Source organism: Lotus japonicus, chromosome 1 (assembly GCF_012489685.1).
Source record: "Lotus japonicus ecotype B-129 chromosome 1, LjGifu_v1.2".
Lineage (NCBI taxonomy): Eukaryota > Viridiplantae > Streptophyta > Magnoliopsida > Fabales > Fabaceae > Lotus > Lotus japonicus.
Window position 1 is genome coordinate 68,299,043 of NC_080041.1, and position 15,982 is coordinate 68,315,024.

General features: G+C 37.6%; 1 protein-coding gene across 1 annotated transcript; it reads left to right on the forward strand.

Annotated features, from left to right (window-relative positions):
• The first annotated feature begins 546 nt into the window (after window positions 1-546).
• On the forward strand, window positions 547-6,602 carry LOC130743723 (SNF2 domain-containing protein CLASSY 1-like). The gene is made up of 8 exons (XM_057595953.1): window positions 547-585; window positions 729-837; window positions 1,086-1,369; window positions 1,743-3,125; window positions 3,272-3,406; window positions 3,765-5,454; window positions 5,594-5,942; window positions 6,493-6,602. The coding sequence occupies exons 1-7, from the start codon at window positions 547-549 to the stop codon at window positions 5,935-5,937; spliced, it is 3,984 nt and encodes a 1,327-aa protein (XP_057451936.1). The 3' UTR covers window positions 5,938-5,942; window positions 6,493-6,602.
• Window positions 6,603-15,982: the final 9,380 nt, after the last annotated feature.

Genomic DNA, 15,982 nt, shown 5'->3' on the forward strand with positions numbered 1-15,982 from the left:
CCATTGATCGACCTCAACTGGTCGAAAATTTGAAAACTTTTTACTTGTTATGGTTTTAGAAAAAAGACCTTGAGGTTCTGGTTGTCCATGGGACCTATTTTCAAAATGCATTCATTTTCATTCTAAAAGTATTGAGCATTAAATAAATTATTTTGGGAGATTGTTTTACTTATGCAAATGACACTTATTTGATAAGAGTTTTGAGACTTTAGACTCACTTAATCCTTCTCTCATTATTACATCGACTATCATATCTCTCATTCTCTCCCTCAATTTCTACATTTTTCTTTGTATGATCGAATTTGGGGGTTGAATAATGATTTTTTTATAGTTTGATGACAAACTTTTTTTTTATATTAATGTAAAAAGGTAGGTTTTTAAGGAAAAAGAAACAACTAAACATGGTTTTGTTTATCATCTTCCCCATCTCTTTTAAAAAGTTGTGTTTGGACTCAAATCAAATGAATTATAGCGTTCTCATAGTTTTTATTAAATTTTCCATCATCTTATAGGGACAATGGTTCTATTGGTGAACATAATTTATAAATGAAAATTAAAGCGATACATTTTCATGTTGGTTGCCAGGTAAATCTTGGAAGATATTTATAATGCTATGATTTATATCCATAGTATCCAAGATTTATCATGCTTATTATGAAAACATATTGAAGACTTTGTCTTAAATTGAAGTTTGTGTACTTATTTGTTTCTTTAATCACCCAATGCAGATAAACATCATACAAGATCGAATGGACACTTGTTATTTGTTAGAGTCAAATTCAAGGGCGCCTAGAAAAAGATACTTTCATCAAGGGAATCATCCATTAAATGTCTACCGTAAGTTTTTCCTCTTATTTTTGTTGATGCATCACTATGCATGTTAGAAAAAAGAAAAGGAAAAATTATATAAAAATTAAATACCAATAGAATACAAAATCAATTTTATAATATTGAAAAAGGATTTTATTTATTTAATGATAACTAACTCTTTACTTTCTATAGTGTGTACCAAATTTTTCCATAAACACACTTGGACTTTAGTTTTTAAAACATATTAACTTGCTCAAATTCTTTACTCTGAACAGCATTTGAGGCTTTTGCGTTTGGCTCATGGAAACCCGTGGAGCTCATTAAAATTGAATCGGGAAGGGTCATCTTACATTTTATGGACAAACAAGAGATAGCTCTAGATAAATGTTTTTCAGACATGCGGCCAAAGTCAAAGATAACTACTTTTGCAGACATGCGAATAAGGTCAAGGAAAGCTACTTTATCTGATTGCGCATCCTTCTTACGATGTGGGATTGATGTGTGTGCACTATCAAACTTTCAAAGTAGTGATGATTCAAATCAATCAAATTCCAATCCGGTAAGTTCAGACAATTCGTATTTGCGTGCCTCTATTAGATGATCATTTTGGCTTTTCTTGATTTTTTTTTTCACATCTCTTGGCATGTATTAATGACATCCATTAAATTGAAAGTTGTGGTTTATGGGACATGAGTTCCCTACAATCAAGAATCCCTACATTCATGTATTCACCAAATGTGAGTCGTCTGACCTGGATCGTACGAGTTAAATTTTAGACATGTCTACAATTGACATGATGAAAAATATGATCTAACCAATTTTAACCATATAGTCCAGGTATGATGACTAGGTGAATTTAGGGATTCGTAGGTAACCCAAATCCTAGTTTGTGGAATCTTAAATTTGATAAAGTCTGAATTTTTTAATTGTAGGTCTGGGCTGATGTTAAAATAAATTCCATTGAGAGGAAACCCCACAATCCTGAATGCTCATGTGTGTATCATGTAAGATTTTACACAAATCAAGGTTCCCTTGGGTCATACAAAAATACTTTGAGTAAGGATGTCCAAGAAGTTGGATTAAATCAAATTTTCATCCTTCAAAAGCTTGGACGTAAAAGCCTTGAAGATCAACCATTCCGGTGGGACTCGTCTGAAGACTACATCAGCAGACAACAAACGAGGTTGTCCTCAGGAAAATTTGTTGGCGACATTTCCTGTCTAGCTTATATATCACTTATGAAGAACATGTGCTTTTGTGTGAGATCTTTGCAAAACAAGATTCTCTACCAAATCATGGGAATTGATACAAGGTATTCTGATTCTCACATAAGAGCTATGAACTTCAAAATCAAAGGTCACATGTCAAAATCCTCTATTTTTGAACTTGACACTATGAGCATTGTCCCTGTTGTGCAAAATAATGAAGCAGAAGTGTTGCCACCATTACGACGCTCGACACGTCGAATCAGGGAACCTGAACGTTACTTGGGCTATTGTGATGATGGTTCAGGTTTTGTATATCAAACTAGGAAATCCAAGATGAGCACAAGGGAAAATGATGAGAAGTTGGCACTAGTGAATTACACTTTCAAAGGGGATGTTGAAACTAGTGTTCAAAAGGTTGATACAAAGGTGAGTTATGATGTTGATGTCATTGAAAAGGAACATCTTAAACCAATTTCTGTTGTTCTAGCTCATGAAAAAATTGGTTTAGATGCTCTTGAACCCCGAATTCTCCAAGAGAGTGGTGAATGCTCTTCCCGCTTTGATGATATTTGGGGATCAAAGAACAATGATGATGGTGGCATGTGCAATATTCAGCTCAGTGGCAATGCACAAGTGATTGGAGAAACCTCTTCATGTCGTTATTATAATCTCAGAAGCGGTAAGAAGTATCATAGGAAGGATTTGCTTGATTCGGATGATATGATGATGGATCTAGAACCCAAATGGGAGGGGCTGAATTCTAAAAGAGGAGAAGAACTTAAGAGGCGACGTCGTTCAGATTTTTCAAGAAATAGAAATAATGAGGAAGATAGTGATGAAGAACAAGCTCGGAGACGCAGGGCCTTAGATGTAAATGCATCCAAGGAAATGATAGATTCTTATTTAAAAGATATGGATAAATTACCAGCAATAGAAGAAGCCCCTGTTCCTGAAAAATGGAAGGAAGCAGTCAACTTTGGAAAAGGCAAGGAAACTGAGAAAACTCAAAGAAAAGAGCAGGTGGAGGAAGAAGTTTCTGAAATCGAAATGTTATGGAGAGAAATGGATGATGCAATGATAGAGGGTTTTCTTCAAGAACAAACGGAGGTGTAACAACTTCTATATGTCTTTTCTCTTTCAATAACATCACATCTCTTAATATTTTTTCTTCCTATTTCTTTCTAATCCACTCCATTTACACTTATTTAAGAGTGTGAGTAGAACTTAATTCTTTGTTCAATTTATTAAACCAGGATTTAAGTGCTCCAACTAAGGAAGAGACTACCAGAACTTGTGAGCATGATTATAGATTAGATGAGCAACTTGGAATCTATTGTCATAGATGCGGCTTTGTGAAGGAAGAGATAAGATACATCATGCCATCCTTTGTAAGTGAAGTTCAAAACTTTAGCTGAATCTTCATGTGGTTTCTTTAACACTGTTTAAAATTCATCTCCAATTGTTAACATTCTCTTGATTTGGTAAGATATTTTGGGTGCATTTACATAAAAAGAATCAACCAAATTTTTAGATCAATAAATACATAATAAATAATAATAGTTTATTCATAATATTATTTTCAAAATATGTTAAATAATGAATTCAAAAGAGCTTATAGTAGATACAAGTGCTTATCTGTAAGCATGTGGTTGGGGATTCGTTTAACTTATAAATGTTTATTTATAAATTATTACATGAAGTGGATACAAACACTCTTCATCTAAAAATCCTTGTTCATATTGGTAGGCGGAACGTCGATCACGACGACACAAGGATAGGCGATGCAATGATGAAGAACCAAAGCCGGAGGCTAATGATAAACCAAAGCCAGAGGATAATGATAAACCAAAGTCAGATGCTAATGATAAATCAAAGTCTGATGATCAGCAAAATGTTAATGATGATCCAAAGGGTGATGATAATGATAATGATATCCCTTTGCTTCTTACTAATGCTGCTTGTGATGAGCCTATATCTATTGAAAATGAAAGTGTGTGGGGATTCATTCCTGAACTTGGAGAAAAAATGCTCCTCCACCAAAAGAAAGCTTTTGAGTTTCTTTGGCAAAACATTGCAGGGTCCATGAACCCAACCCATATGGAAGCACAATCTGAAAATAGAGGAGGTTGTGTGATATCTCATGCTCCTGGAGCTGGAAAAACATTCCTCACAATTTCATTTCTTATTAGCTATTTGAAGTTATTCCCAAACAAGAAGCCCTTAATCCTTGCTCCAAAAACCACACTTTACACTTGGTACCAAGAGTTTATCAAGTGGAATTTTCCAATGCCAGTGCATCTAATTCACAGCCGTAGAAGCCAGAGAAGTTTCAGTGAAAACTCATTTGCTCTTCCTGGAATTCCAAATCCGAATGAGGATGTAAAGCACACTATGGACTGCTTGGGAAAGATTCAAAAGTGGCATGCGCACCCTAGTGTTTTGGTCATGGGTTACACTTCATTTTTATCATTAATGAATGAGAATTCAAAGTATGAACACAAAAAGTACATGGCTAAAGCCTTGAAGGAAAGTCCTGGGATTATCGTGCTGGATGAAGGGCACAATCCGAGAAGCACAAAATCGAATTTGAGGAAATGGTTGATGAAAGTAAAGACAGAACTGAGAATACTCCTCTCTGGCACATTATTTCAGAACAATTTTGGTGAGTATTTTAACACACTTTGCTTGGCAAGACCAAGGTTTGTTCATGAAGTTCTGCAAGAGTTAGATCCAAAATATGTGAAGAGTGAAGCAGAAAAAAAAGCTCCTCATTTAGTCGAGTCACGGGCTAGGAAATTCTTCATGGATAAAATTGCGGTGAAAATTGATGCAGGTAATGAAAATGTTGAGGAGAAGATGATGGGTCTTAATATGTTGAAGAAAATTTCAAGTGGTTTTATTGATGTTTATGATAGCGGGAATGCAGATAGTATGTTACCTGGTTTACAAATCTATACTTTGCTGATGAACAATACTGAGAAGCAGAGTGAAATCTTGCAGAAACTGCAGAAGAAAATGAACCGGAGCGGAGGGTACCCTCTTGAGGTAGAGTTTCTGATAACCCTTGTGTCAATACATCCATGGTTGATCTCAACAACCAGATGTGCCAAAAAGTTTTTCACTTCGAGCCAATTGGAGCAGCTAGAGAAATGTAAGATTGATATGAAAATAGGATCAAAGGTGAAATTTGTTATGAGTCTTGTCTTCCGCGTGGTCAAGATGAAGGAGAAAGTTATTATCTTTTGCCGCAACCTTGCACCAATGTGGCTGCTTCTAGAGTTGTTTGAGACGTACTTCAAGTGGAAAATGGGAGTAGAAATCTTGACACTTCATGGAGAACAAGAGCTTTTTGAGCGCGGCAAAGTCATTGATAAGTTTGAGGACCGTCGTGGAGCCTCAAAGGTTCTCCTCGCTTCAATCAGCGCTTGTGCAGAAGGTATTATTAGATAGAAAATGAGAAATTTTATTATTTTACTGCACATATGAAGTTAATTTTTCCTCTATTTATATTATATTACCTCAAAAAAATTATATAAATATTCAATTAAAATACTAAATAAATATAATGTTAACAGGTATTAGTCTGACAGCAGCTTCACGTGTGATTTTCTTGGACTCAGAGTGGAATCCGTCCAAAACAAAGCAGGCTATTGCACGGGCTTTCCGTCCTGGTCAGGAAAAAGTCGTTTATGTTTATCAACTATTAGCTGCAGGATCATTTGAAGAGGATAAATATAAGAAAACCAATTGGAAAGATTGGGTTTCCAGGATGATTTTCAGTGAGGATTTTGTGGAGGACCCTTCCAAATGGCAGGCACAGAAAATTGAAGATGATGTGCTGAGAGAAATGGCTGAGGTGGATAAGTATAAATCAATCCATCAAATTGTGAAGAATGAAAAGGCCTCAACAAACTTATGAACCAGGTATGTATTTACTCTTCTTCCATATCAAATCTTGTGTGATTAGCTGGTATTTACATATTCCAAATTTTCTCTTGTTAAAATTAAAAGTCTATCGTTGGTTGTATGAAAATAAAACTTTAAGTATTTTCGAAATTTAATTTATACCTACACACTTATTAATCTGTATCTAAATTTTGGGTTAGGACTTCCAAATCTACCAGTGTATTGTGTAATATTTCCACTAGATCACATGTAAACATATTCAATGTTGTTAAAAAATAACCATATATGTTGTTTTAAAATGTGTTTTCACGTGAAAAAAATGCATCTTGTTTGATATCAATCATGAACCTAAAGCTATTCTTTTGTGGTACTTAGAAGCTACAGATTGTTATATACTGATGTTTTTTTTTTTTTGAAACATATATACTGATGTTGAAATAGAACGAATTGTATTCATGGTTTTCTTTGACTTTGTTGCCTGATATAAATTGAGACTTAGGCATCATATAACTTAGTAATTTAATTTATTCAAACTCTTTGTAATTATTAATACTATACTACCTTACAGGACCATTCACAAAATTTGGACAACAGAGGGAGCTGCAGCAAAGGTGTCATGTCACTTCTTAAAAAGCTAGCTTGCTCTTGGATACATAGCCAATCATTTCTTGTTTTATTATGTATTGCAATACATTTCCTGAAGGAAAAAATTAATCACTTTCATGTTGGACAAGTTAGCATTGTGGTATTTGTTTCGCTAGTAAAAGAATTTTTATTGTGGAATATCTATCTTATATGTTTTTTTGTGATATATCATTAGATTCATTATTTTATTTCCATCAACTCACCGAGTCCATTCTTCCTCGAAACGGAACAACCTTTCATCTGAATCCATTGTTTATTTGAAATTTATTTTGATATGGAATATATTAATTGAAATTTTGAAGATGAACAATGATGGAAACGCGCTGCATAACAGTTTGGATGTTGGGTTGGATCTCGGGGTGTTAGTTGAGGTTGATGTGGTGGGTTTTTTTTATTGGAAGGTGTTACGAAGTAAGAGGGAAAGTTGGACAGATTCTCATATTTTGGGGACACAAAAGAGCCTTATGGGAAGGGGAAGCCATCCTTGTCTCAATCTTCTAAATTCATGCCTCCATGCTTCTCGCGTATCGCGATTTTGTTTGCCCAAACATCCCCATCCAAATTATCCATCCAAGCGAATAGTGAAGCAAAGTCACTCGGTTGAAAATAAGATATACCTGCCTCACCTCTAACCTACACAACAGGCTGCAAATCTAGCTGGTGAACTCTTGTCTTAGACACTCTTTGAACCTATGAACTGTCTTTTGCAAAATTTTCATGAAAACCATAAGTTATATAAAAGTAATGCAACAATTAATTAGGCACAATATATATATATATATATATATATATATATAGCATTTGGTGGACATGCAGTGATGTTATTATCTTGAAAAGAAAAGGCTAAAAAGCATTTTTGGCCCTTGATGTTTCAAGTTTGTGCAAATTCTGCCCCTACCCTATTTTTGTCGACATTTCTACCCTCATGTTTTCAAACAGTGCACCGTCTACCCCTCCGTCAGTCACCAAATGCTATATATATATTGTGCCTAATTAATTATGTATTCCATCTCTTTTGAAAAGAGTAAAGGCCGTAGCATGGTCCTGGCTTAGGAAATTTGTTATCTTTTGGTATTTTGTGTGTCTTTTACATCATAGAAATCATTTTCAGGTGGTTTTCATTTTTATCGGAAAGTTAGAGCAAATGCCTACAACTCTTAAGGACACTCTAAAGTTAAATTGAATGTCTACTAAATTATTTTTTGCTTACATGATAAAACCAAGATGTTGCTACAACATATTCATGGAGGTGTATTCAAGGTTTCATATCTAAAGTTGTAGTTGTATGTTATTTATGAATTTTGTGGCATTTAAATGATAATGTTTCCACCTAAAATTCTTGTGAAAGGAGCCAAGGTCAAACATCAATGTTTAGATAGTAACAAAACATGTCAAAGTAAACAAGAAAAATTGAAATTTCACAAGAAAGTCAACAATTATCAACACTTTCTAGTCCCACTTAGGCCAAGTCTCTCCTCTCTTCCTTCCCTTTCCTCTATATAAAGGGAGCACACTTCCATCATATTACTCATCAATGAAAATCCCCAAAAATCTAAGACTAAGGTCTATGAATATGATCAACAGTGTTTTAGGTCCTATAGACAGACAGCGTAAGAGCACTTAGTCAGCACCGTAATACAATTTTCCAATGTTTAGAAAATTAGACCAGTCATCAAACCGGTGATGGAACTGGTTTAAGGTTTAAAGGTTCAACCAGGGTCCAACCATGGTTGAACCGAAAGTAATAAAATATATTTTTAAAAATTTAAAATATTTTATAGCTGCATATAAAAATTATTCATATAATCTTTTACGATATTAAAGACTTTAATACCTATATTTTATTTCGAATATAAAAAAATAGAGTATAAAATATATTGTTAAGTATTGTGTATAGAAGTATTATCTATCACTACATTTAAATAAATATAAACAAATATATGTTAAGTGTGAAAAGATTACTTTGTAAGAACTTGTGAGAAATAATATATGCCTCTCTTTGTAGAAAAATAAAAGAAAAAAAAGTGTGCGTGAGGGCTCGCAGCGACGTGTTTAGAGCAACCCTCCATCTAATGTTTATGCTTCGCTTTATTTAGATGCATTTAGTTAGTTTTGTTTTGTCTTTAATCTTCCTCCTGTAGCCAATATATATATATATATATATATATATATATATATATGGGGAGCATATCAGGTGAGAGAAGTGGTTTATGGTGAGAGATGAGAACATATATTGTTAACCATTGGATTTGAATCAATGCCTCAGATTTAATCTAATTTAAAATACACCACGTCAGATTACTAACTCAAATTTCTCAACACCACGCGCATCTTCTTTTACCTCCTTCCCCTCTTCTCTTCACTCAGTTCACTGCGCACAACCATGGCAGTCCCTTTCACCACTTATCTCTCACTGTTCTTCCTTCTTCAATCAAATAAACATCATGTTCTGGGAAGCCCCGAGCACGGACGAACAGGACGGATGCCGCCCTAGACCAACTGACTGAGACCCCGGCTGGGTCCGGGGCGCTCACCTGGTGGGGACAAACACCCATCTGGGGCGCCCTACCCCAAGATAACGAGGGGGACCGATCGCCTACAGGACGACCGCTACAAGGGACAGTGCCCTCTCCGAAACAAACCACCGGGACCGTCCCACCGTACGAGACCCCACCACCTAGGGGTTGACCTAAGCCAACCACCCTACAGAACTAGGGTGGTTGGGTCCATATCCCAAGAAACCCTGGGCCGTTAGATAACTGTTTGCAGCAGGGGGAGCAGAGGATCCAACAACCCAGAACCCACCAGTACGAGCCATGCATGACGCTGCATGGCTCTAACGCTAATATCTCTACGTGTATATAAAGGAGGTTCCTTCCCTACACCAAGGTAACAGATTCTCTTCACTTCATTGAAGGTATGAAAAACGGTAGAAAGGGGGGGTTTGAATAACGTTTTCAGAATAAAACTTCCACCTTAAGATTTTATCAAATCTTTCGAGAACAAATAAAGTGCTTAAGATAAGAGATAGAAAAGCACACAAGGATTTTATCCTGGTTCACTTGATGAATCACTCAAGCTAGTCCAGTCCACCCGTTAAGGTGATTTCTTCCTTCTTAGAATGAAGGCAATCCACTAATCAGGTAATTGTTACAACTGCACTTGAAACCTACAAGTGACTAACAATACACTGACTTAGCTCACACTAAGATTCACTCTCTTAGTCTTTTCTAGGATCCGATCAACCTTGATCTCCAAAAGGAAAATTAAACAACTGTTTAAGAAAGATTGTTTACAAGGAATTTGCTTCTAAAAAGCTTGTAGTAAACACAATGAATTCAAAGATGAAAGAATGCTTAGAAAGTTTGAATATAGCTTGCGCGTATGAGATTCTTCCAACCGCATCTTTCAATCTTCAGCCTCTATTTATACTCCAAGGATTAGGGTTTGAACATTGCATGGGAATGCTACCGTTGGAGGGCAGTCCTGGAATTTCTTGCTTCTGCTGTGGCTGAGAATGTTAGGTTAGGTCGTCAGGATAGTACATTTGCTTTTGTACTTTGGATAGTGACTTGACCTTTAACCTAGCAGACTTCTGATCAGAGGAGAGCTTCGTGTTGGAACTTGTGAAGCTTGTTGATCAGAGTCAGAGGGAAGCATGGATACTCTGACCGTTGTATCTTCTGATTCTGAACTCAGAGGAGAAGTACTTGGTCTTCAGAGCCATTATGCTTCTGGACTTCAGAGTCTCCACTTTTCAGCTTCTGGATCTTCAGAGTCTTCTAATCCATCAGAACATCTGAACCTTCAGAGTGTCTGGGTTGTCAGAACGTCTGGATCTTCAGAACTTCAAGTGACTGAGTTCATATCAGAGCTTGTTTGACTTCAGATCTTCTGAAGCTTTTCTACTGTTCAGATTGAACATAGAGTTTGCGAAAGCGTTGCTTGGGTCACTCTTTAAGCACAGTGCTTCTGATTTGTGTGAGATTGGATTAAGGTCAGAGCCTGCAAAAGCACACTCAGAAAAACACGTTAGAGTACCATAATTGTTCATACTAAAATGTTAACTTGTAATCATCAAAACATAGAGTTGTACTACTCGATCAAAACTTGATCTTACAATCTCCCCCTTTTTGATGATGACAAAACCAAGTATTTTGATGAACAATTCTTAAACAATAAACTGAATTCACTCAGAGTTTAGAGAAATAGAATTAGACTTATCCTGATGTAAATGGTTTATTTTGCTCATTGTGAATCCAAGTTACAGCTTGATTCTGAGCTTAGCTCCCCCTGAATCTAAGACTTAATGAAAACGCATGACATAGATGAAATGAAATAATCAGAGCGCATAAGTATTCAGAGTCACGGGTAGGGTATCAGAGTCAATTAAAATCACTTCAGAGGAAGTGAAATGTATTCCTTGTATTTGCCCAGTGACATGTCTATGGTCATAGCAGTGGAACTCTTAAATTCTCCAAGTAATAACTAAATCACACTAATCAGCATATACATCAAAAACTCTGGGTTATACTCCCCCTTTTTGTCATAAGCAAAAAGCTTGGGGTGTGAAAAAATTAGCTCGAAGTACAAGGTACTCCCCCTGAAGGAAGGACTAAGTTCAAAAAGATGGAGAGTTAATTAATGATGAAGGAGAGATTAGCGAATTAAAGAAGGAATTAATGCATGTGGAGAACGTTTACCACCGGCCACGGGAGTAAAGAGAAGCTTCAGTTACCAAGGACTTATCCTCGAGAAACTGCAGTAGCAATAACTTTCGGAGAGAAGAGGATGCGTATATAAAGCGATTAGGAACGAAGTAAGCTTCACAACACGATCAATTCCAAATATTAGAAAATGGCATCATATATGGTTGCTTTAAAGGAGCTCAGGAAGAAGGCATTTGAAGAAGACTTGTTCTTGAATGTAAGGCATCCTGATGGTTCAAAAACCATACATGAGCATATCGCCATGCTGCTGGAAGAGGATCTTAGTCCAGAGTTGGAAAAAGATCTGAAGGAGTTCCTCTACTTCATGGAGGAGATTCAGGAGCTGTGCCAGATGGAGCTGAATCTGCTGGAAGAGAAGGAAGCAGTGGAGAAAAGACTTGAGACGATGGAGGATAGTCTGGAGAAGAATGAGCTGAGCATCAAGCTCGGCAACATAAAATATACACTGGATCGTCTGGAGAGGGAAAGAGTGGAGCAACGCCAGGAATGTAGAAGAATGAGGAAGGATCCTCCATTCTAGATTTAGGGAAATGTATGATGTAATGTTATCGTTATGATTTTCATATAAATAAAGAAGGGTTTTCAAGAATATGTTATGGTTAATGCAATAAGAAACAAAAGTAAACAAACACGTAAGAAAACGAACAAATATAACACAATAAAAGCAAATATCTTAAAATTAGGAAAACAATAAACTAAAGGTTAATCAATTAAGGAAGAAAAACGAAAGAAATCCTAAGAACTAGGCTTTGGCAGTGCGACGCAGGAGCTCTTGAAGTGCTAGATTCATGTCGATCAGGAGAGTCTCATGAGTGTTAAGACGTTGTTCCAAAATGTCAAGTCTGGAAGAACTTGGCTGTGTAGAAGTAGATGGAACATCCTGATCAGAGTGAGGAGCTTGAGTGGATTGAGAGGCAGCACTTGTGAAAGGCACTGGTGCAAGAACTTGACATCGGAGAGCTTCAGCTTCAGCCTGTAACCTTTCAGCTTCTTTCAGAGCTTCTAGCTTTTGTTCAGCTTCTAGGCGTGCAGCTTCTTCTGCTTGTTCTTTCTTCTTTCTTGCTTCCTCAACAGCTTCAAGTAACTCAACTCTTAGCTGTTGTTCATGCAGAGCCACTCTTCTGTTGAAACGCTGCCTAGCAGCCTCAATCCTCTGATCCCTTTCAGCTGTGAGATGACTCATCATAATGGGAACTTGAGCAATCATCCAATTACTCAGATGATTCCATTCTTCAACAACAGAGTTAGGATTCTCACTGAGGTCAGTGTGATCTTGCACATTGCGAATCATCAGTGATGCTTCATGATTAAACACACTGATGCACTCAAGAAGGGAGTCTGGCTTGAGATAAGTATAGGGAACGATGGAGAGATTGGTTTCAGGAGAAGTGAGGTGGTTGCTGCTATTGGCCTCAGAAGCACCTTGAGGAGAACCAACATCTAAGGTTTGGACATTTGAAGTGTGGATCTCAAGGTTAGGCTCAGAGGTTTCAACCTCAGGGTTTGGAGATCTAACCGAGGAATGGTTAGATACTGAGTTTTCTGGTTCTGGTTGAACAAGTTCTTGTTGAACAAGTTCTGGTTGGATGGGTTGAGATGAAAGGTCTGCTGCATTCAGAGGGACAACTTGTATAGGATGATCTGGGTCAACTAGACGTTCTGGTCTAGGTCCAGGGTATCTCCTTGGGCTAGGTACAATATGGTAGTACTCAAGAATAGCAGACTCTTTTTCTTTCGCAATTTGAGCAAATTGGCGAATGGATTCAGAGTTATTGGAGGGTGAGGAGTCAGCAACATTAGTGGGAAACGATACAGAAGGACAGGGAGATGTGGTTTCTGTATCGGTTGTTTTGCGAACCGGACGATCTGATGCTCTGGGGACAGAGTGATCAGAGGTTCTGAGTTCAGGTTCAGAAGGTTCTAAGATAATGGGTTCAAAGGTTTGTGGGTTGTATTGAATGGTTATGGGTGAGGTAGGTTCAGAGGGTCTTGGAGTCTGAAGCATGTTCAAAAGAGGAGCTTCTTCATGAGAAGGTTTGAAAAACGAAGATCTAGGTGAAGTGGGTGGAGAAGTGGTTTGTTCAGCTGGTTGTGACTCTGGAATAGGAGTGAGTGGGGTGGCAGTAAGGTTAAGGAGAACAAAGATAGGGAGTGCATCAACTTGCAGCAGATTCTGAAGCTGGTGGCAGGGTTCTGAAGAACTCGTCCACATCTATCTCATAACCTTGTTGCCTTAAGTCATCTATATAGCACAAGATAGCAGTTGGATCATCTGCTTGGGACCATAGAGGATAATCAGTCAGAGGGACTCTTCTTTGTCTGACTTCATTAGAGGTATCTTCATGAGCAGGTGCAACCTTTGTCTTGATTAAGCCCATCTTCTTCAAGGATGTGGAGGTGAAGACATCACTAGCAACGGTCGACAGATCCTCTGTGCATCCTGCTGTAATCAGATCTTCTCTCAACTTGCTCTCAATGAAGAGGTCTGAGAGCAATCTTCCAAAAGGAATGTACTTGATGGCAGACTTTAGAGAAGCAAATGGTTTTGGATTTCCTGATACACTCTTTGAGGTAAGAGAACAGGAAGAAAGGAAGGCAGATCTTCTGGTGATCTTGAATGAAGAACAACATCACTTTTTGACAAAAGTTGATGTAGTCTGGAGAGCTTCCCTTTGGTCTCTGATTGATGCAATGAAGCAGAATCTTTTGCCAAATCCTCAGCTTTGGATGAAGTTCCACTACCTTGTAGTCACTCTTGTCAGGCTTATAGTTTTTGTAGAGAGCTTTGTTGGTTTCTTCTTTAGTCCTGGGTTTCACCTTTGATTCCGTCAGTTGGAATCTGTAGCCTGTGCCAGTGTGTTCACCCAGAAGATCAACAATCGACTTCTCTGTGATGATGATTCTTCTGCCAGCAATGTAAGAAACCACTTGAGTGTCATCACAGTCGGCATGTTTCCAGAACTCCTTTACCAACTTGACATATACTGGACATCGAAGCCTATTGAAGTATTCTTCCCAGCCTTGAGCACGAACTTCAGGACGAAGATCATACCCATTTGTAGCAATGTTGTCCAGGTCGAATCTGCATTCAACAAGAACCTGGAATTCATCAGGAGAGTAGACGCATGTAACGGAAAAACCCCTTTGTGCGAGAGGAATCATCTGCCCTTGAGCTTGAGCTTGAGCTTCTGGTTGATTTCTCTGATTTGCGATTGACCGGTAATTTGACCTACTTCCATAACTGGAAATCGCCTTCCGTCGACAGTTTCTCCTCTGTTAGATTTCACCATCTTTGAAGCGGTTGAAGGTTTGGGTAGAAAGGAAGAGGATGAAGTAAGAAAGAGAGATATCGTGGGGATTAAGGGATTTTGCAACCGAAGAGAGAGAGAGAGAGAGGGAGAGAGAGTAAATCAGAAGTGATGGAGAACGTGTGTGTATAGTGGGTTTTTGAAAATAACCGTTGTTGATTAAAAAGCAAGATAAAATCAACGGTTAAAAATTAAAGACATCATAGCAACAGTTAATACCAATAGCACACGTTGGAGAGAAGCATATCAACACTCGGAACGATGTATCATAGCTACTGACACACGTTTACTATCTCAGCTTCAGAGTGAGCACCAATGGGTACTTAAACTCTGATGGAGTTACCTTCTGAACTAGACATCTTATGATAGAGAAGCATCATAGTCAGAGGTTCTGATCCACCTTCATGCTGGACAAAAGTCCATATTCAGATTTTTCAGAATGAAATTAAATCTATCCTCTGCTAAGACCTTTGTAAAGATATCTGCCCATTGATGGTCAGTATCAACAAACTTCAGAAGAAGTACGCCCTTTTGAACATAATCTCTAATAAAATGATACTTTACCTCAATGTGTTTTGCCCTTGAGTGTAAGATAGGATTCTTGCTTAATGAGATTGCAGCAGTGTTGTCACAATAGATTGGGATGTTGCTCTCAAGGATTTGATAATCCTCCAGCTGATGTTTCATCCAGAGCATCTGAGTACTGCATATTGCTGCTGAGATGTATTCTGCCTCTACAGTGGACAGTGCAATGGTTGATTGCCTCTTGCTTGCCCATGAGACTAAGTTGCTTCCCAGAAATTGACAATTTCCAGAAGTGCTTTTTCTCTCCGTTCTATCTCCAGCATAATCAGCATCACAATAACCTGAAAGCTTATACTCTGATGTTTTCTTATACATCAAGACAAGGTTAGTGGTGCCTTTCAGATATCTCAGGATCCTCTTAACAGCAGTTAAGTGGGTTTCCCTCGGATCTGATTGGAAACGAGCACATAGATGAACACTAAACAGAATATCTGGCCTAGTTGCAGTTAAGTATAGAAGGGATCCTATCATACCCCGATAGAGCTTCTGACAAACTTTACCACTTGCATCTTCTTTCTCCAGGATGCATGTAGGATGCATTGGAGTCTTAGCAATTGTAGATTCTGTCATGTTGAACTTCTTCAGAAGTTCTTCAGTGTACTTGCTCTGATGGATGTACGTTCCTTTTGGTGTTTGATCAACTTGTATGCCCAGAAAGTACTTGAGTTCTCCCATCATACTCATTTCAAATTCAGCCTGCGTCATCTCAAAAAATTCTTTGCATAAAGATTGATTAGCAGAACCAAATATAATATCATCAACATAAATTTGCACAATTAAGATATCATCT

What these genes read in the sequence shown, in the direction of transcription:
- LOC130743723 (XM_057595953.1), top strand. Translation starts at nt 547, where the DNA reads ATGAAAATTAAAGCGATACATTTTCATGTTGGTTGCCAG. An exon ending in ATTTTCATGTTGGTTGCCAG is followed by an intron (nt 586 to 728) that starts GTAAATCTTGGA and finishes CACCCAATGCAG; the next exon opens with ATAAACATCATACAAGATCG. An exon ending in TTCTTCAAGAACAAACGGAG is followed by an intron (nt 3,126 to 3,271) that starts GTGTAACAACTT and finishes TTATTAAACCAG; the next exon opens with GATTTAAGTGCTCCAACTAA.